Here is a 22,399-nt window from a genome sequence, read left to right on the forward strand (position 1 = left end):
ATTTTTTGAGCATTCAATTTAATGAAAACAACGAATAAACTGAAACCGGCTGTTTTTCAGCTGATCAAAAGTTTAGGACCACACCTCCAAAGAAAAACTAAACCCCCCAAAACAGAAATCCAACTTCCAAACATGAACTCAGTAATGAGTAGCTCCGCCGTTATTGTTTATCACTTCCAAAATTTGTTTCGCCATGCTTGATGCAAGCGTTTCCATGAGGTGAGTGGGAACATTTCTCCAAGTGGTGAAGACGGCCGCATGAAGGCCATCTACTGTCTGGAACTGTTGTCGATTTTTGTAAACTTCCCTTGCCATCCATCCCCAAAGGTTCTTAATTGGATTTAGATCAGGGGAACACGCAGGATGGGCCAAAAGAGTGATGTTATTCTCCTGGAAGAAGTCCCTTGTCCTGCGGGCATTGTGTACTGTAGCGTTGTCCTGTTGAAAAACCCAGTCGTTACCACACAGACGAGGGCCCTCAGTCATGAGGAATGCTCTCTGCAACATCTGGACATAGCCAGCGGCCTTTTGACGCCCCTGCACTTCTTGAAGCTCCATTGTTCCACTGAAGGAAAAAGCACCCCAGACCATTATGGCGCCCCCTCCACTGTGGCGCGTAGAAAACATGTCAGGTGGGATCTGCTTGTCATGCCAGTAACGTTGGAAACCATCAGGACCATCAAGGTTACATTTTTTCTCATCAGAGAATAAAACTTTCTTCCACCTTTGAATGTCCCATGTTTGGTGCTCTCTTGCAAAGTCCAAACGAGCAGTTCTGTGGCGTTCAAGGAGACAAGTTCTTTGAAGACGTTTTTTGTTTTTGAAGCCCTTCAGTCTCAGATGCCGTCTGATGGTTATGGGGCTGCAGTCAGCACCAGTAAGGGCATTAATTTGGGTCGAGGATCGTCCAGTGTGTTGACGGACAGCCAATCGGATCCTCCGGCTCAGTGCTGGGGAAATTCTTTTGGGTCTTCCACTTGACTTTTTTGTTCCATAACCCTCAGGATCATTTAAGAAATTCCAAATGACTTACTGCGTCCCACCTCAGCAGCAATGGCGCGCTGTGAGAGACCCTGCTTATGCAGTTCAGCAACCCGACCACGTTCAAAAAGGGAGAGTTTTTTTTTGCCTTTGCCATCACAACGTGTGACTACCTGACAGAAAATGACAATGAATCCACATCTTTGCACAGATTTGGCCTTTTTAAGGCATGTGGTCCTAAAATTTTGATCAGCTGAAAAACAGCCTGTTTCAGTTTAATCGTTATTTTCAATTAATTGAATGCTCAAAAAATGTTCTGTCTCACTCCCATTTCTTCTTGTTGCATGTTGAAGCTCTACTTGGAACCTTGTTAAGATCCAGCCATGCTAAATAGGATTTTTTGCCATTTTTCAAGTGGTCTTAAACTTTTGATCAGGACTGTATTTAGAGGACTTTCGTCCCTTTCTGTAGATGGGCAGCAGCTCCCAGGATGTATCGTAATAGCCTCTTGCTAATCCCTTGCCCCCCCCCCCCCCCGCATAGAAAATAGTCCCTCACATATAGCCCCGGATATACATATGGCTGGTAACGCCCCCACAATTTCCTTCTCCACTGTATAGAGATAGATATAGCTATATATTTCTATAAATTTAGAAGTAGGGATGAATTTATTTATTTTATGCACTTATATAGCGCTACTATATTCCACTGCACTTTACAGACATTAGCATCACACTATCCCCAATGGGGCTCACAATCTAAGGTCCCTATCTGTATGTCTTTGGAACGTGGGAGGAAACCGGAGAACCCGGAGGAAACCCACACAAACACAGGGAGAACATACAAACTCCATGCAGATGTTGTCCTTTCAAGTAAGAGTCAAACCCAGGACCCCAGCGCTGCAAGGCACCGGTGCTAACCACTGAGCCACCGTGCTGACTGAATGATAGAGGTCTGAGCTGCTTCACTATGAAAGGAGGGGAAGGGAGAAGGTGTCTACTGAGCATGTTAGTTCACCTCTGAACGAAGGAGAAAGTGCTCCAGAAGGAGATACAGCAGGGGGTGCTACCAGAGAGGAACATTTAATGTGCAGAAAAAACAACCTTTTTTTTTTTTTTTGTATGTATAATTCCCTATTGCAAGACTTTTTGTGGGATAACCCTTTTAAGGAAGACAGAAAAATATTATTTTTCTACATACACAGAAGATCTCTCATCGTGAAAACTCTGGGACACTAAGGTTTGTGAGCGGAATATGTACTGAGGTCTCAGGATCTTGTGACCGGTTTCCAGATGTATTGTTTGACTCACATTTGCTTTAAATCATCATGAATTATCAAAATGATATCTTCTGCACCCATATTCATGATCACAGTGGGAGGAGATTTATCAAACTGGTGTAAAGTAGAACTGGCTTAGTTGCCCATAGCAACCAATCAGATTCCACCTTTCATTTTCCAAAGGAGCTATGAAAAATGAAAGGTGGAATCTGATTGGTTGCTATGGGCAACTCAGCCAGTTCTACTTTATACCAGTCTGATAAATCTTCATTATAGAGTTTAGTGAACCGCTGGTTATATTTTGAGTTCCATTCACAATATTTTATCTATCATGTCCATGGAAAGCAGTGACCTCTCAAGCACCAGGGCCTGGGGGCAGCTACTACATCTGCCCCCGGCCCCCCATAGTTGCACCCTTGAGAGCCCTGTTCTCCTGTTGATGCCTTCACAACGTCTCTCCCCTTTTAGCTGACATCATTCCTTTTGGAAATTAAATAATTCAGGAAATAAACAAATAAATGACATTCCTTTATGTTTAAGGCAAGGTTGAATGCATACTGATAGGGACCTTAGATTGTGAGCTAAATTAGGGAAAGTCATATGCTGCAGAATATGTCAGCGCTATATAAGTGCATAAAATAGATAAATAATAAAAAATAAATAAATACTAATCACATGCACACAATGGTGTCCCTGTGAAAATCGCAGTGTTTCAATGAAAACAAAATTTCCTCAATGCCCTCTCTATTCCAGGCCCAATGCCCCCTGACAGTCACAAAGCTCCCATGACATTCGCAATGCCTCCCATGCCAGACAATATGTCACCATGAGAGTCAGTATGCCTTCCAATGCTAGATACAGTTGCACTATCCTAGAATAGGGTACTTTCAAAATTGTTTATTAATATTTAATGTTTTTTGGTTCTACATTATTATGTGTGAGTAGTCTTGTATGGATAAGTCGGGGTTAGCAATCCTGACATTACACTTGTAGGAGGCTAGGAGATGGACTGAGGTCTGCCCCTAGTTCAGTGGGTCTCGAATTAGCTGAGAAAGAGAGAGGAGCTACATGTGCTCACTACTCAAAAGACTAAGTTGCAGAGAATAACTATCTTTCATATATTTCCATCAAAAAAGGGATCTCTACTTCACAGTTCTCCAGAGAGAGAAAGAAAGGACTGGAAGGTCCATAATCTACACGGCCGAACATTGGAGTCAGTCAGTAAGGTATTCGCTGAATAAAGCTGATAGACTTTAATGCAGTGACAGGGACATTGCTAATACATCCTTCACACTTTGAGACGGTCTTGGCCATTCATATATTAATTCTTTAACCCTTAACATGGGAATTCCAGACAAGTTTTCCAAGAGCTATACTGCCAACCGTAGAGAGAAAAAAGCTAGAGGGAAGGAGTACTACAACCCTCATCCTTGCTTATATCCATACATTGCTATAAGAAAGATTTGCACTGTGAATTGTTTGGAACTGTGTTTAATACCGTTGGATGTACTACAACTCCCATTCTGTACTTTAGTAAAGAGAGACTTGTTTATTTTCGACAACTAGCCTGGTCACTGACTCCAGCACCATTCACTGGCCACAGCACCTACATCTCCTGCCTTGAACCCATACCAGACCCTTAACACCAAGGGCACTCCAACTACTAATAGGCAGTAACCCCAACATCAGGGTGTTGCTTCCTTTTTACTGCCTGGCCCTAGGGAGCATGGGTGTGACAATGGCCACTGTAATTTCTATGAATAGGTGCTGCAGATCCTCTCTACTACACCACAAAGGAAAGCCGACAGATCCTCTATACTACACCACACAGGAGGGCCGACAGATCCTCTATACTACACCACACAAGAGAGCTGACAGATCCTCTATACTACACCACACAGGAGAGCCGACAGATCCTCTATACTACACCACACAGGAGAGCTGACAGATCCTCTATACTACACCACACAGGAGAGCTGACAGATCCTCTATACTACACAACAAAGGAGAGCCGACAGATCCTCTCTACTACACCACACAGGAGAGCTGACAGATCCTTTATACTACACCACACAGGAGAGCCGACAGATCCTCTATACTACACCACACAGGAGAGCCGACAGATCCTCTATACTATACCACACAGGAGAGCCGACAGATCCTCTATACTATACCACACAGGAGAGCTGACAGATCCTCTATACTACACCACACAGGAGACCTGACAGATCCTCTATACTACACCACACAGGAGAGCTGACAGATCCTCTATACTACACCACACAGGAGAGCCGACAGATCCTCTATACTACACCACACAGGAGAGCCGACAGATCCTCTATACTACACCACACAGGAGAGCTGACAGATCCTTTATACTACACCACACAGGAGAGCCTGACAGATCCTCTATACTACACCACACAGGAGAGCCTGACAGATCCTCTATACTACACCACACAGGAGAGCTGACAGATCCTCTATACTACACCACACAGGAGAGCCGACAGATCCTCTATACTACACCACACAGGAGAGCCGACAGATCCTCTATACTACACCACACAGGAGAGCTGGACAGATCCTCTATACTACACCACACAGGAGAGCTGACAGATCCTCTATACTACACCACACAGGAGAGCTGACAGATCCTCTATACTACACCACACAGGAGAGCTGACAGATCCTCTATACTACACCACACAGGAGAGCCGGACAGATCCTCTATACTACACCACACAGGAGAGCCTGACAGATCCTCTATACTACACCACACAGGAGAGCCGACAGATCCTCTATACTACACCACCAGGAGAGCCGACAGATCCTCTATACTACACCACACAGGAGAGCTGACAGATCCTCTATACTACCCACCACACAGGAGAGCTGACAGATCCTCTATACTACCCACACAGGAGAGCTGACAGATCCTCTATACTACACCACACAGGAGAGCCGACAGATCCTCTATACTACACCACACAGGAGAGCTGACAGATCCTCTATACTACACCACACAGGAGAGCTGACAGATCCTCTATACTACACCACACAGGAGAGCTGACAGATCCTCTATACTATACCACACAGGAGAGCCTGACAGATCCTCTATACTACACCACACAGGAGAGCTGACAGATCCTCTATACTACACCACACAGGAGAGCTGACAGATCCTCTATACTACACCACACAGGAGAGCTGACAGATCCTCTATACTACACCACACAGGAGAGCCGACAGATCCTCTATACTACACCACACAGGAGAGCGACAGATCCTCTATACTACACCACACAGGAGAGCTGACAGATCCTCTATACTACACCACACAGGAGAGCTGACAGATCCTCTATACTACACCACACAGGAGAGCTGACAGATCCTCTATACTACACCACACAGGAGAGCTGACAGATCCTCTATACTACACCACACAGGAGAGCCTGACAGATCCTCTATACTACACCACACAGGAGAGCCTGACAGATCCTCTATACTACACCACACAGGAGAGCCGACAGATCCTCTATACTACACCACACAGGAGAGCTGACAGATCCTCTATACTACACCACACAGGAGAGCTGACAGATCCTCTATACTACACCACACAGGAGAGCCGACAGATCCTCTATACTACACCACACAGGAGAGCTGACAGATCCTCTATACTACACCACACAGGAGAGCTGACAGATCCTCTATACTACACCACACAGGAGAGCTGACAGATCCTCTATACTACACCACACAGGAGAGCTGACAGATCCTCTATACTACACCACACAGGAGAGCCTGACAGATCCTCTATACTACACCACACAGGAGAGCTGACAGATCCTCTATACTACACCACACAGGAGAGCCGACAGATCCTTCTATACTACACCACACAGGAGAGCCGACAGATCCTCTATACTACACCACACAGAGAGCTGACAGATCCTCTATACTATACCACACCAGGAGAGCTGACAGATCCTCTATACTACAACCGCCACAGGAGAGCCGACAGATCCTCTATACTACACCACACAGGCGAGCTGACAGATCCTCTATACTACACCACACAGGAGAGCCGACAGATCCTCTATACTACAACCGCACAGGAGAGCCGACAGATCCTCTATACTACACCACACAGGAGAGCCGACAGATCCTTATACTACACCACACAGGAGAGCTGACAGATCCTCTATACTACACCACACAGGAGAGCTGACAGATCCTCTATACTACACCACACAGGAGAGCTGACAGATCCTCTATACTACACCACACAGGAGAGCGACAGATCCTCTATACTACACCACACAGGAGAGCCTGACAGATCCTCTATACTACACCACACAGGAGAGCCTGACAGATCCTCTATACTACACCACACAGGAGAGCCGACAGATCCTCTATACTACACCACACAGGAGAGCGACAGATCCTCTATACTACACCACACAGGAGAGCTGACAGATCCTCTATACTACACCACACAGGAGAGCTGACAGATCCTCTATACTACACCACACAGGAGAGCTGACAGATCCTCTATACTACACCACACAGGAGAGCTGACAGATCCTCTATACTACACCACACAGGAGAGCTGACAGATCCTCTATACTACACACAGGAGAGCGACAGATCCTCTATACTACACCACACAGGAGAGCTGACAGATCCTCTATACTACACCACACAGGAGAGCTGACAGATCCTCTATACTACACCACACAGGAGAGCTGACAGATCCTCTATACTACACCACACAGGAGAGCTGACAGATCCTCTATACTACACCACACAGGAGAGCAGACAGATCTATACTACACCCACAGGAGAGCTGACAGATCCTCTATACTACACCACACAGGAGAGCTGACAGATCCTCTATACTACACCACACAGGAGAGCTGACAGATCCTCTATACTACACCACACAGGAGAGCTGACAGATCCTCTATACTACACCACAGAGGAGAGCTGACAGATCCATTATACTACACCACAGAGGAGCTGACAGATCCTCTATACTACACCACAGAGGAGAGCTGACAGATCCTCTATACTACACCACAGAGGAGCTGACAGATCCTCTATACTACACCACACAGGAGAGCTGACAGATCCTCTATACTACACCACACAGGAGAGCTGACAGATCCTCTATACTACACCACACAGGAGAGCCAACAGATCCTCTATACTACATCACACGGGAGAGCTGACGATCCTCTATACTACACCACACAGGAGAGCCGACAGATCCTCTATACTACATCACACGGGAGAGCTGACAGATCCTCTATACTACACCACACAGGAGAGCCGACAGATCCTCTATACTACACCACACAGGAGAGCTGACAGATCCTCTATACTACACCACACAGGAGAGCCGACAGATCCTCTATACTACACCACACAGGAGAGCTGACAGATCCTCTATACTACACCACACAGGAGCGCTGACAGATCCTCTATACTACACCACACAGGAGAGCTGACAGATCCTCTATACTACACCGCACAGGAGAGCTGACAGATCCTCTATACTACACCACACAGGAGAGCTGACAGATCCTCTATACTACACCACACAGGAGAGCTGACAGATCCTCTATACTACACCACACAGGAGAGCTGACAGATCCTCTATACTATACCACACAGGAGAGGTAGCAGGTATTATTTAAATTATGCTTTGTATATTTAAAGTCATTATAATAAAGACACCAACATCTACAAAGAGCCTTGGAACCAATTTGCATAATTTTATGTGCAAGGCAGATTTCATATTGTTCACCTGTATTTAGCAAAGATCTCAACCTGCAGCTATCCAGCTGTTACAAAACTACAACTCTCAACATGCCCTGACAGCCCCACATTTCAGTTCCAACTTCTGGACAAGTGTTTTTATTTAAGTGACACTCCACAAATCTGTATACAGTGTAATGCTCTGCAACTGCTATGAGTCTGTTATAATGATAAATTAGAGGTTACCATTAAGAGCACATTCTTGTTGATGATGGTGCGTTGATACTTAAGATGAGTGAAATTGCAGAAATTTGCTTTGTCTGCATTTTTTAAACAGGCATGGTCTGAATTCGGGATGTGCAGTAATGGCACTAATAAAAGGAAATTCTCTTGCATGGTGCAACAGGACAGGTCACAGGACCGGTGGGGGTGACAACATAGGTTGTGACAGGACATCAATGAGGGCATTTTGATAATGGATGCATATGGCAAATGCCTGTGCTCCATATATTGCACAAAAGAGGGCAGAATATACTATTGACAGACCGAGGTAGATCTATAGTCAGTAAAAAAAATGGACAAATTTGTGTATTACATCTAAATGCCAGGAGGAAGCAGATGGTTAGCAGATAATTACATAATACAGCTGCAGGCACTGTTATTGCAAGCATTGCCATATGTTCTGATCTGGTTTCCGTGTAACTAAAGTGACTAGCCTGTACTCAGCCTCACCGGTGGGTCCGGTCGTATCACACATGTACTACAAATACACCTTTACAAATTAACCCAATTGTCTGTATAAAGACTCAATATAATATGATGTGTGAATGTATTGTCCTAAAGCTATAAGTATGGAGAGTGCAAAGGACGGCACTAGGTGTCCCCGATGCCCATGTGTTATATGTATTCTGCCATTTTATTACTTTATATTTTGGACAATATGGAAATATGAGAGTCACGATGACAATGACAATGACAGCGGCAATTTGTGCTCTAGCTTTTATAGTGCTTAAAATATTTGTACATTTATGTCCAAGAAATAAAGCTACATTTTAGGTCTATAAATATGAGAGAGATAGATAGATAGATAGATAGATAGATAGATAGATAGATATGAGATAGATAAATATGAGATAGATAGATAGATAGATAGATATGAGATAGATAAATATGAGATAGATAGATAGATAGATAGATAGATAGATAGATAGATAGATAGATATGAGATAGATAGATAGATAGATATGAGATAGATAGATAGATAGATAGATATGAGATAGATAGATAGATAGATATGAGATAGATAGATAGATATGAGATAGATAGATAGATATATAGATAGATAGAGAGATATATAGATAGATAGATAGATAGATAGATATGAGATAGATAAATATGAGATAGATAGATATGAGATAGATAGATAGATAGATAGATAGATAGATATGAGATAGATAGATAGATAGGAGATAGATAGATAGGAGATAGATAGATAGATAGATATGAGATAGATAGATAGATATGAGATAGATAGATAGATATATAGATAGATAGAGAGATATATAGATAGATAGATAGATAGATAGATAGGAGATACTGTAGATAGATATGAGATAGATTAGAATAAAACAGAATAGAATACAGATAGATATAAGTTGATATAAAGATATATAGATATGACATAGATAGATAGATAGATGATACTGTAGATGGATAGATAGATAGATAGATATTTCTTTTTATTTAAACATATATAGCAAATGTGCCTAGACTGACAGAAATAATTGACGGTATCTTCCAAATACAGTTTTCAGAATCACTGGATGTTGTATTTTGTAGAATTGTGTCTGTATCTATTTGTTGCACTTTGGAATATATTATCAGGAACATAATATAAATATGAATGTTCAGCTATGTACACGGTCAGGATGATGGAGCAGCTACATTCTAACATACCCTTGAACACAAGGTATATTTACATTTTCTAATTAGTTTTTGTGGTTATAATTTGAATTTATGAATGTATATAAATCTTTACACATCAAATGGATCTTTTGTATTTTTTTGTACATGTGCGGCATATATTGTAGTAATATGGCTCTATATCATCTATGCATAGATTATTACTGTAGGGGCTCCTCCATGAATCCCCTTACTCCATATCTCCATTCTAATGACATGACTGGACACATCAAACTATTTCCACCTCAAGCAAAGTAACAAATCGTATTCCATGACTAATTCATCTCATAACCAAGTCTTTTGCTGACTTCTCATGATGTCTCTATCCCTTGACTTTCAATGGGACATTCTTGGTCTACTGACCATAAATGATGCAGTTTTGGACAAGTGAAACCAATGAAGGATATTACTCCAAACTTTTATGATTCACAACTACAGTATATTAGCTGAGGAACAAACTCCAGCACAGTATCCAATAGGAAATGTCTTGAAATTGTGCCTTAGGATTGTAAGCTTGATAGAACAAGGTGCTAGACACCACAAAGTTCTCGTATCTATAGAATATAAATAGTTTGTCTTTATGAAGATTAGTTATAGAGTACCCATGGTAACTGAATATGCAAAACCTCAAAGATTCAACTTTTACAATTACTGACTTTTTTTTTCTATGTGATTAGGAACAGAAAAATGAATAATACTTTTAGCAATGGCTTGATAGCCCCTCAAGTCTACTAACGAAGACTATAGAAGCCAATGATTATCTAAGAGCCTCGTTAATTCCATACTGAGGGGGCTAACAAACATTTCTGCTCTCTGTCTCGTTACTTGGCATCTCGATATAGATATAATCCCTCAAACACTGGTATCTTCTGGAGAACCAGACCCAAGTACAGGCCACCAAGCTCTCTAGAAAGAGGTCAACTTACCGTGATAATGGTATACCCATCCATCCTGCTAGCTGGCACCATCCACAGATCTGGATGCCAGGTCCTTTTCGCCTCAAATGCCCTTTAAATTGACTCTCGATAACTTTGAGAGCAACACAGTGGGCAATGGAGACGTTTGGTCTTGGTGCCCCCCCCCTCCCCTCCTATGTGTGTGACCAGTGGAGAATGCACGCCACCACTGATAATGAAGTTTTTCTTTCTTTCTCAATCCAAGTTCCTGATTTGAAGTGTAGAAGGCTTAGAGAGGGTCATATATGCGTAACACTTCAATGCATAAATCTTCTTGGGACGTCACAGGAAATTTGTCCTTTGTTTGTGGGCAACCAAACCTTCCTCCAGATCCTGGCTATAAAAAGACAAAATCCTGAACTCGACATCTTAAGATGTACTTCACTTATGTAGATAATGCATAGACATTCAATACAAGTTGTGAGGGCCACACCAAGACAATGTGGATTGTAATATAGTACGGTTCAAAAATTTTGAGTATGTACAATTTTTTTAGTACTTTTTATTACATTTTTTTGGGGGGACCAGATCACCCAAAAAATTGCAAATTGTGGATTCTTATTTTTTTTCGTTATATTGACCACGCAGGAAAATTTTATATTTTCATATTTTGGACATTTTCAGACCATTAGGCGACTTGACCATGCAGTCTTTTGATTGCTTGTCCCAGAGACTGCAAAAGAATACTGTTGCAGTCTATGTGATTCTGACAGACTGCTTGAGAAGCCGTGCCTTGGGCATAGCTTTTCAGGCAGTTAGCCATGACAGGCCTGGGAACCTTGACAAGACCCAGGCTGTTAAAGCAACTGATCAGTATCCCATGATTTTAGGGGGTTTCCGAATGGACAAATGGAGCCCCCTCTCTCTGTCTAACCCCACAGATGACAGTGGCAACTAAGGGGTTAAATTACCAGGATCGGCATCATATACAGCCTGATTGTATACCAGCTGGTTGTAGATTTTTTTAAATTCTATTTCCTGAACATGATTATGGAGGCGACCATCTTGCCTGAGCTGTTGTTAACAGCATTTAGAAATATGCTACGGGAAAACACCCCATTAATTTCTATGGGGGAGTTTTCTAGACTTGCGCTGTGACCTGTGCAGAGGTCAAGAGGGAGCAGATAAGCTGTTATCTATACAAAAGTGATATCTGTCATTGTAACACTTCCTTTGAGGATAATGAGATGACTTCTGAAAAGTGATCTGCACAGACTATGAAGTGGTGCCTATTTCTAGGTCTAGTAGCCACAGATACTTACGGTATGTACAGGTGAAGCTCGAAAAATTTGAATATCGTGCAAAGTTAATTTATCTCAGTAATGCAACTTAAAAGGTGAAACTAATATAGGAGACTCATTACAGGCAAAGCAAGATATTTCAATCCTTTATTTGTTATAATTTGGATGATTATGGCTTACAGTTTTATGAAACCCCAAAGTCTCAATTTTGGGGTACCCTTTGCTCAGGGGGTATGGATTAATTAGCTGACTAGAGTGTGACACTTTGAGCCGAGAATATTGAACCTTTTCACAAAATTCTAATTTTAAGCTGCATTAATGCAATTCCTTTTAATTTGCATTACTGAAATAAATGGACTTTTGGACAATATTCAAATTTTTCGAGTTTCACCTGTCTATGAATGTTATTACTACAGAAGCTTATGTATAATAGTATCTATTAACGGGATTACAGTGGATAACAAAAGGTTAAATAAAACAAAGAGTATTAACAAAATCACAAAAAACATAAATCATAGTAAAATAATGACCACAATGTTGTTTTTTAAATTAACCCCTTAAGTACCAGCCCAACTTTTTTGTTTTTTAATTATAATTTTTTGGGGAGGGAGGGTGAATTGCTTGTGGGGTGAAATTGAAAAAACACAATTCCACCATGTTTTTTTGAAGCCCCTTCCCTCTATCTAATCCGTGAGATGCTATGGTTGCTGTTGACTGCGGCGTCTGAAGGGTTAAATGACCGGAGTCAGAGTCATCTCTGATCCCTGTCACTGCCAGCAGGTGTCAGCTGTATTATACACCAGCACACGCTCACCATCCCCTTTAATGGAAATGATAAACAGTACTGTGCAAAGAATTTGGGCAGATGTGGAAAAAAGACTGCAAAGTAAGAATGCTTTCAAAAATAGAAGCGTTAATAGTTTAAATTTAAATGTTTTCTGCAGCAGGACAATGATCCCCAAACGTCCAGCCAACATCATTGAAGAGGACCTTTCATGGGTCCAGACATTATGAAATAAGTAGGGGGTTGTGTAGGGCATAATTCATGGATGTAATATCGCTTACTAGTGTGTCTGTCTGCTGCTCCGTTCCCCCGCTGTGGCCCCCGTTTACTTTGCCCGCCTGGTATGCTAATGAATAGCATCGGTACAGGGAGGAGGAGACTGTACTGTTTCTCCGTGGGCGTCTCCTTCTCCCTGGCTGTAGCGCTGTCCAATCGCAGCAGAGAGCTTCACAGCCAGGGAGAAGGGGAGGTTTTTTTTCTACCTGTCTGTGACGCTCTCTGCTGCTATTGGACAGCGCTACAGCCAGGGAGAAGGAGACGCCCACGGAGAAACAGGACAGTCTCCTCCTTCCTATACCGATGCTATGCATTAGCATATCAGGCGGGCAAAGTGAACGGGGGCATAGAGCGCCGGACTGACACACTAGTAAGCGATATTACATCCCTGCACTATGCCCTACACAACCTCCTACTTATTTCATAATGTCTGGACCCATGAAAGGTCCTCTTTAAGAACTATCTTCAGTGGAAAGAAGATCAAGGAGTCCTGGAAGTCATGATATGGCCACCATGGAGCAGCCCTAGTCTCAACATCCTGGAGTCTGTCTAAGATTAGATGAAACGACTGAAGGATCTGAGCAAGCCTACATCCACAGAGGATCTGTGGTTACTTCTCCAAGATGTTTAGAACAACGTCCCTGCTGAATTCCTTCAAAAACTGCATGCAAGTATACCTGGAAGAAGTGACGCTGAGGCCAAAGGCCGGTCACACCAAATATCGACTGGATCTGTATATCAGGGCTGGTTAAAACCAAATTGACATAGTGTAATAGTGCAGAACCCCAAACAACCAGACAGAGTTTAAACAATGGACCAGAAATCTGATGCAGGTAATCAATCCAAATAATAACTTGTGCAGGAAAACTCACAAGGGGCAGCCAGACCAGGCCAGAGTTCATATGCACAGAAATAGTCCGTGTAACGTAGTACCTAGGGACGAGACATTTCCAGGGTCCGATCCGAGGTCCAACACGAGACAAACTGTTCCGCATAGAAGTTTCCCACAGGCAGTCTCTAGAGGTGGATTTAGGAAGTCAGAGGTCATGCACAGGTAAGTCTGGAAGAATGGGAACAGCAACATACACCCGGGTAGTGAAAACAACAGTGGGCACTGACCAGCCAGGGAGATAACCTCCTAAACACATGCTAGCCAATCACAGAGTGCCATGTGTCTACTCCTCATAGACAATATGATTATCCTAATCCCTGACACTTGTGCGGCCATGGCTGGTCATTGATCACGTAACCCATGCCTGCTCTCTAATCTACTAGAGTTTATGTACAGGTATACTCCCTGTCAGCGGCCGGCATAGCGGATAAGATGTGCGTACGTTCGGCCGCCTAACCCTTTGCGAACCTCCTCTCAAGCGCGCAGACAGACGCTCAAGCGGCCCAGCATGGATACGCGATCACGTCGGCACAGATGCCCGAACCGCGTCCGCCCGCAACGGAGTCGGAACAGAAGATTCCGCAGGCACATGCGTGACCTGTCCCGCTACTCCAATGGGGTCCCTCGCAGGCCGAGCCCCACGAGAATTCCTGGGGGCCCCAGTGGACAGCGAAACAGGAGAGTGTCTTACACATAGTGACTAGAGGATTGGCTCCATGTTAATTTCCATGCTATTCAGTGACCTAACTTGTCAGATGCCATATAATGGTGTCCTCCTATACCATGTCAGGGCCAGGGTGTTACTGCTACCACTGAACCCTCTCTGGTTCTGTCCCTGGTGCTAATTATGCATTTTGTGGCTTCCACCAGGCTTCAGATGTGTGGAGCTGGATACTGTAATTTACAATATCCAGCTCCTTTAGTAGAAGCCATCACAGAATGCTCCAGTCTGGAAGAGAAACTACAAAGCGCCGTCAGAAACGGATACAGGAAGCTGCAGACAACAGCCAGGAATTGGGTGATCATACCTAACTTCCCATCAACATGGAGCATGTAGCGGGAGCATGCAGAAGGGGTGGCCTTGCTGTGACTACTGGGAGGAAGGAAGGATCCCATAAGAGTCCTGCTGAGGAAGGGGAGATGTCCTGCTGTGATCACTAGTGGACTGCTATTACTACTGGGAAAGTGAAGGAACTGCCATGACTATTGGGGAGCAAAGGTGGTGCATTCTGTGACTACTGGAGTAGTATGGGACCTGCTGTGACTACTGGGGAGTTGGGGGTTTGTCATGATGACTGGGGAAGTGGGGAGCTAATGGGTATTTGTTCTGTTCAGAGTGACCAGCGGATGCAGAGCAAGCCCGGGTCGGTAAGATTGTGCACGCACCTCATCACAGTGTTGGCGCCTAGAGACTGAGGCCAGGCCTGTAGTTAGTTAGTTAGGGTCTCTGTGTCAGGCCACAAGTGTTGCTACTGTCCATTGCAAGGACTCTATAACTTAAAGTGACATTTCACACTGGAGAGCTGATAAAATTGCCACAAACTCAAGCCAGGCTGGCGTTTTGCTCAGGAGGAATACTTAGGCACGTGCTACAGCACCAGTTATGGGAGGGGAAATACTGTAGATCTGTGTAAGATTGTAAGTCGTTGTGCTGCACCGTAGGCTAGCCCGCACCACACACCCAAACAGTTAGTCTTGTTTTTTTAGGGTAATAACAGGTAAGGTGTGGCATTTCAGTTGTGCCTGCCAGTAGGTAAATTACCACACTTTCCTCCTGCATCCATCGGAGGGCGCCGCGCTGTGCAGCATAAGGGTCTCAGCCTTCGGGCTGGGTGTATGTAAATGTATTGTATGTTCCCAGCATTTGTGGTTGTGTTCATTACCACGTTAAGTAAAATTCTGTTTTGGCAAAAGCTGGTGGTGGAGTTGTTTTGCTCGTTCGTGACTTCGCTGCATCCTGGGGAGCCCACCCCGGTATGACCTGTAAGTGGTTGTACCCCTCCTAAAAGAGAATCTCTCACCTCTCCTGACATGTCTACTTTAGTAACTACTTGCATTTCCCACGTAATAATAATTCTGGGGCATCTATTCTTATGATTCTTTGTGTCTCATGTTAGCTCTCGTTGGAATGGAAAAGAACTGTACAAGAAAGATGGTTTGCATCTTTCTCTCAAGGGAACGAATGTCCGCAGTGAACAGTTCAAAGTATTTGCTAAGGAGCATTTAAACTAGGAAAGGTGGGCAAAAGAGTGATAATCCAGCAGTCCGACTGCCCCCCGGAACAATGCCAGAAGATGCCAGTAGCACATAGGTTAAGAAATGACAAGCTCAGAGTCTTGTCTACAAATGCTCGCAGTTTAGGGAAAAAGATCAATGAACTTGAGGCTATAATGGCATCTGAGAATATAGATTTAGTGGCTGTTACTGAGACATGGTTCAATGGGAGTAATGACTGGGATATAACAATACCAGGTTTCTCTCTATAAAGGAAAGACAGAGAAGGCAAGAAGGGGGAGGGGTGGCCCTGTATGTGAAAGATAGCATAAAATCTAATTTAATACAAGTTAGCGATACCAATTTAGAGTCCGTTTGGGTTACGTTGCAGCTTGATAATCATAAGGTAACTAGTGTAGGTGTGATATATAGACCACCTAGCCAAGTCAAAGAATTAGATAATCTACTAGTTGAGGAAATAGCTAAAATAACATTCAAAGGGGAAGTTATCATTATGGGAGACTTTAATCTTCCTGATGTAAACTGGAAAACCAAAATAGCTAGTTCTGCCAGGAGTACAGATATTCTAAATTCCCTACTAGGATTATCTCTACAGCAAGTAGTGGAGGAGCCAACCCGGAAGGAGGCCATTTTAGATTTAGTATTCACAAATGGGAATTTGGTATCTGATATTATTGTAGGGGAAAGCTTGGGATCTAGTGATCACCAGTCAGTGTGGTTTACTATAAGTGCAGTGACTGAGTCACACCACACAAAAACAAAAGTTTTAGATTTTAGAAAAACAGACTTTTCTAAAATAAGATTAGAGGTATACAAGTCCCTATCAGATTGAAATAGTTTCAAAGGAGTCCAGGAGAAATGGGACTAAAAGATAGCATTTAGTAATTATAAAAACAAAACAAAATGAGGATGACAGGCAAATTTATAAGATTAGGCAGAGAGAGAGGCCAAGCAAGTTATAAGAGCTTCTAAAGCACAGGCAGAAGAGAAATTAGCTCAGTCAGTGAAAAAGGCGATAAGACATTCTTCAGATACATAAATGAAAAAAGGAACTAAAACAAGGAATTACCAAAATAAAAACAAAAGAAGGAAGGTATATGGAAGAAGATAAAGAACTAGCTGAGTGCCTCAATGAATACTTCTGTTCAGTTTTTACAAAGGAAAATGAAAGAAAAGGACCTCAGTTAGAAAAGAAGACTAATGAATCTTTTGATGCCTGTGTCTTTACAGAGGAAGAGGTTCTAAGTCAGCTGTCTAAAATTAATACAAATAAGTCACATGGGCCTGATGGGATACACCCAAAGCTATTAAAAGAGCTCAGTGGCGAACTAGCAAAACCAATAACAGATTTATTTAACCAATCACTGGTAACAGGAGTCATCCCAGAATTATTGGAAATTAGCAAATGTTGTGCACATTCACAAGAAAGGTAGTAGGGAGGAATCGGGAAACTATAGGCCAGTAAGCCTGACATCAATACTGCTGGCAATTCAATCATAAACTTTAATTAGATATAATAGAGGAGTGGAATGGCACAACAAAGAATCATAAGAATAGATGATCCAGAATTGTTAAAAGACTCCATAATGACAGTGTCAGTTCCACAGGATTGGCGCTTAGTAAATGTGGTGCTAATGGTCAGTATTGGGCCCCACTGACATGGAAAAGGACCTAGGAATTTTAATGAACAGCAAACTTAACTGTAGAAACCAGTGTCAGGCAGCTGCTGCAAAGGCCAGTAAGATAATGGGTTGCATTAAAAGGGGCATAGATGCCCATGAGGAGAACATAGTCCTACCACTTTACAAATCACTGGTCGGACCACACATGGAGTACTGTGTACAGTTCTGGGCTCCTGTGAACAAGGCAGACATAGCAGAGCTGGAGAGGGTCCAGAGGAGGGCAACTAAAGTAATAATTGGAATGGGTGGACTACAGTACCCTGAAAGATTATCAAAATTAGGGTTATTCAGTTTAGAAAAAAGACGACTGAGGGGAGATCTAATAACTATGTATAAATATATCAGGGGTCAGTACAGAGATCACTCCCATCATCTGTTTATCCCCAGGACTGTGACAGAGGGGACATCCTCTGCGTCTGGAGGAAAGAAGGTTTGTACACAAACATAGAAGAGGATTCTTTACGGTAAGAGCAGGAGAGGACTCTCCTGCATAACGGAAACGGGGCGGATCCGTTATGCAGGCCATAGACTTATATTATGACGGAATGAATAACAGAATGCCTCTAAAGACATTCCGTCATAGGATTGCATTATGGTCCGTGGTAACGGAATCCATAACACAATTCTGCTTTTACCACCAAACGAAGTGTGAACAAATTTCAAAATATTTAATTTGCTCATCTCTAGAAAAGACGGGTTCTCTTTAAGTATTGAAAATATATTAATTAAAAATAAATAAAGACTTAATTTTGAAAAAAAGTATTGAGAATATATGACCTTTCTCCTCTTTCTGGTAGAACACGAAAGGCGCTTACACTACACAACAGACAATGCTTTTAGCAAAATCTTTAATTAAATTAGACAATGAATTTAGTCACTGGACTTTGGACCCGTGAAACAGTTGGACAATGGATGCATTCCTGGTGCATCAGCTTTAGGGTCCATTCACACGTACATAAGTGTTTTGGGGTCCGCCAATTGCGGATCCGCAAAACACAGATACCGGCCTTGTGCGTTCCGCATTTTGCAGACCGCACATGGCCGGCCCTATAATAGAAATGCCTGTTCTTGTCCACGATTGCGGGCAAGAATAGGACGTGCTCTATCCTCTCCGCGGAACAATGGATGCGGACTGCATACGGTGTACTGTCCGCATCTTTTGCGACGATATTGAATCGAATGGGTCCTCACCCATTTCTCAAAATTGCGTAACGGATGCAGACCCATAATTACGGACGTGTGAATGGACCCTAAGAAGCACATACCGAACACAATATGGAGGATGGGGACCAAACAATGACCCAAAGTTTGCCTAACTTTTCCCACTTTGTCCACTAAAAACTGGCCCAATTATCTGTCCATGTAATAGCGCCCTCGTTCAGTACGACAGTTCCATCATACAATGTGAGTTGCAAACCCCTCACTGACTGGGATGACAGCCTGGCCGTGGCCTGAAGATAGCTTCCAAATGCATGATCACCCTTTTATTACAGTGTGAGATTTTATGTGAGGACAGGGGCAGATTAGATTCTGAGGAGGACCACGGATGAAAAATCTCTACTTATAGGACCTGGACCCCAACTGACCCTCCAAAGCAGCCACAATGCCACGCTTGTACACGGCCCTCTTAGCGAAAATCTATGGAAGTGGATAGGATCATTGAAAAGCCATCAGGAAATCTCCATTTTACTAAAAGGAGGGGTTCCCAGAGGTAAAAAGTGCATACAGTACCCATATAGTCCATATACGCCAGAGGCGTAACTAAAAAATCATAGGTGGGGTGGATCGGAATAAGCAGCCTGGGTATGTAGGGTGGGTGGTTGAGGCCCCCCAAATCCTCAAGGTGGTGAAGGCCCCATAGCACGGCGCACAGAAGCTCCTGCAAACAGCTGATGGCTGGGGGGTACGGAAGTTGTAAACCCTTTGATCTTCTGTAGATGACCTATCCTAAAGATAGATCAAGACAGTGGCGTAACTAGAACTGGTTGGGCCCCACAGCATATTTTTGAACAGGCCCCCCCTCCGAGCAACTTCTTCGCAAACCACCAATTCATGTGCAACCCCCACTCCCATGGCTAGTCAAGATCTCTCTCTCAGACGAGGTCTGGCAGCGGCTCCATCCATTTCCTAGACTATTAAGCCCACTGGGGTGCCTTCCCCTCCAGGGGCAACTATTAAGCCCACTGGGGTGCCTTCCCCCCAGGGGCGACTATTAAGACCACTGGGGTGCTTTCCCCCCAGAGGCAACTATTAAGCCCACCGGGGTGCCTTGCCTGCAGGAGCGACTATTAAGACCGCTGGGGTGCCTTCCCCGCAGGAGCGACTATTAAGCCCACCGGGGTGCCTTCCCCCCAGGGGCGACTATTAAGACCACTGGGGTGCTTTCCCCTCAGAGGCGACTATTAAGCCCACCAGGGTGTATCCCCCAGAGGCGACTATTAAGCCCACCGGGGTGCCTTCCCCTCCAGGAACAACTATTAAGCCCACCAGGGTGCTTCCACCAGAGGTGACTATTAAGCCCACAGTGGTGCCTTGCACCCAGGGGTGACTATTAAGCCCACGGGGGTGCCTTGAACCCAGGGGTGACTATTAAGCCCACCTGGGTGCCTTGCCCGCAGGAGCGACTATTAAGACCGCTGGGGTGCCTTGCACCCAGGGGTGACTATTAAGCCCACGGTAGTGCCTTCCCCGCAGGAGCGACTATTAAGCCCACCAGGGTGCCTTCCCCGCAGGAGCGACTATTAAGCCCACCAGGGTGCCTTCCCCCCAGGAGCGACAGCGTTGATCCTGCTGAATAAAATTATATCTGTCTTGTGAAAATCGGTTGGGGCGTTCCTGAGAAAAAAATAACTTTTATTATTTTATTCAAATGAGGGCTTCAGTGCACGTAGGGGTAGGGTCAGTACCAAAAAGCTGAGGAGCTGAGGTGCACCGAGCTGAGGTGCAAACACCCCATACCCCATTGGTGCACTGAAGCCATAATTTGCTTAAAAGTATTTTTTCCCTGGAAGGCCGCAGCCGATGTTCACAAGACAGGTGTCATATTAACCAGCAGGATCAACCCTGGCCTACACTAGGCCTGGATTAATAAGCCTGATCCTGCTGACAGGCGCTCTTTGAGTACTTGCACTTTGCAAAGCAGGAAATCACCTCCAACTGCAACATAAGTGGTGTAGGAAGGGGTTAAATACATATTTTATTTCTTTGTGTATTTCAGTTTTTGTTACTGGACGATGTGATCACCATTCTGTCTTTTTTTTTTTGTGTGGGTGAATATTTCTGTGATATTCCCAGTTGTTCAACATTTTGTCTGAATCTTATAATTTTGATATAACCCAAAAATAAAACTGTATTGATCCAAAAGATAATTAGAATCATTTATTAAAAGTTTTTCTATAAGCCATATTTGGTAAATTCTTTTACTGCACTCAGGGGCGTAGCTGAAGGCTCATGGGCCCTGGTGCAGGAGTTCAGCTTGGGCCCCCTTCCCTCAGTGTTTCGTGGCCTCCAGGGTCAGGGAACCACATAGCCTTCCTGCTGCCTAAGGCAAAAATTGAAACGGCAACCCCCCCCCCATGCCAAATTCTTGACCCAACCCCTTCCCTGCAGCCAGAGGTGTAACTTGGCCAGTATTCACTTTCTATAATACCAGTGTCTTCTTATGTGGCACAAGGGTCCTGGGCCCGGTAGTGACTGCTACCTTTGCACCCCCTATAGCTACGCCCCTTACTGTCCTGATTGTTGCCCCCCTGCGAGTAATGCAGTGGGAGAAGGGAAGTGTGGTCCCCCAGCACGCCTGCCACTGTCTCGGAAAGGGTAGCCCTCCCCCTCATGAACCTTCATCCCAGGTCAGGTGGGCCACGCCGACTGAACAGTGACGAGGGGAGGTGGTCCCTTCCAGGCCATTAACTGCAGAGTGCCCCTTTAACCACCGAGCGCCCCAACCCTCCAACCCTTACCCCTGGCTATTCGGGCAGACTCTTTCAGCCTAGGACCCCCGCTGGCCCTTTAAACTCGCCTTGTATCCAAAAGCCCACTCATGGTCTGACGGGCTCTTGTTGGGAGGCCATGTTGCTGTGCGTTTCTATCTCTCAGCTCTGATCCCCTGCGGAGTAATGCAGTGTCCTTCTGTATGTCAAGGGAGTGGGGGAAGGGAAGCGACAACTGCTCTATACATATTTGTGCCTTAGTAAAGTTGTTGTCAGGTCTTTATTTATCTTACTTTTAGCCTAATTGTCTGCTAGCTGAAGCTTTAACTAGTATCATTTTATCAGATCCCTCTACAGCAGGTGCCGAACCTGTGGCCCTCAACACCATTCTGTGCGGCCCCCCAACCATCTGGTCACAG

The 22,399-nt window shown here is 44.1% G+C and overlaps 1 protein-coding gene across 4 annotated transcripts in view; it reads right to left on the reverse strand.

Moving 5' to 3' along the window:
- Window positions 1-22,399, reverse strand: part of SPI1 (Spi-1 proto-oncogene) — a 43,141-nt gene that overhangs the window by 12,977 nt on the left and 7,765 nt on the right. The window contains exon 1 of one of the 4 annotated variants that reach the window (XM_044269970.1): window positions 10,912-11,156. The exons of 2 other annotated variants lie outside the window; for them this stretch is intronic. In XM_044269970.1, coding sequence (XP_044125905.1) covers window positions 10,912-10,953 — 42 coding nt within the window. In that variant the 5' untranslated portion in view covers window positions 10,954-11,156. Of the gene's footprint in view, window positions 1-10,911; window positions 11,157-22,399 lie in introns of those variants that run through there. One more of the 4 variants, XM_044269969.1, reaches the window with a different exon arrangement.

Source organism: Bufo gargarizans, chromosome 10, assembly GCF_014858855.1.
Source record: "Bufo gargarizans isolate SCDJY-AF-19 chromosome 10, ASM1485885v1, whole genome shotgun sequence".
Lineage (NCBI taxonomy): Eukaryota > Metazoa > Chordata > Amphibia > Anura > Bufonidae > Bufo > Bufo gargarizans.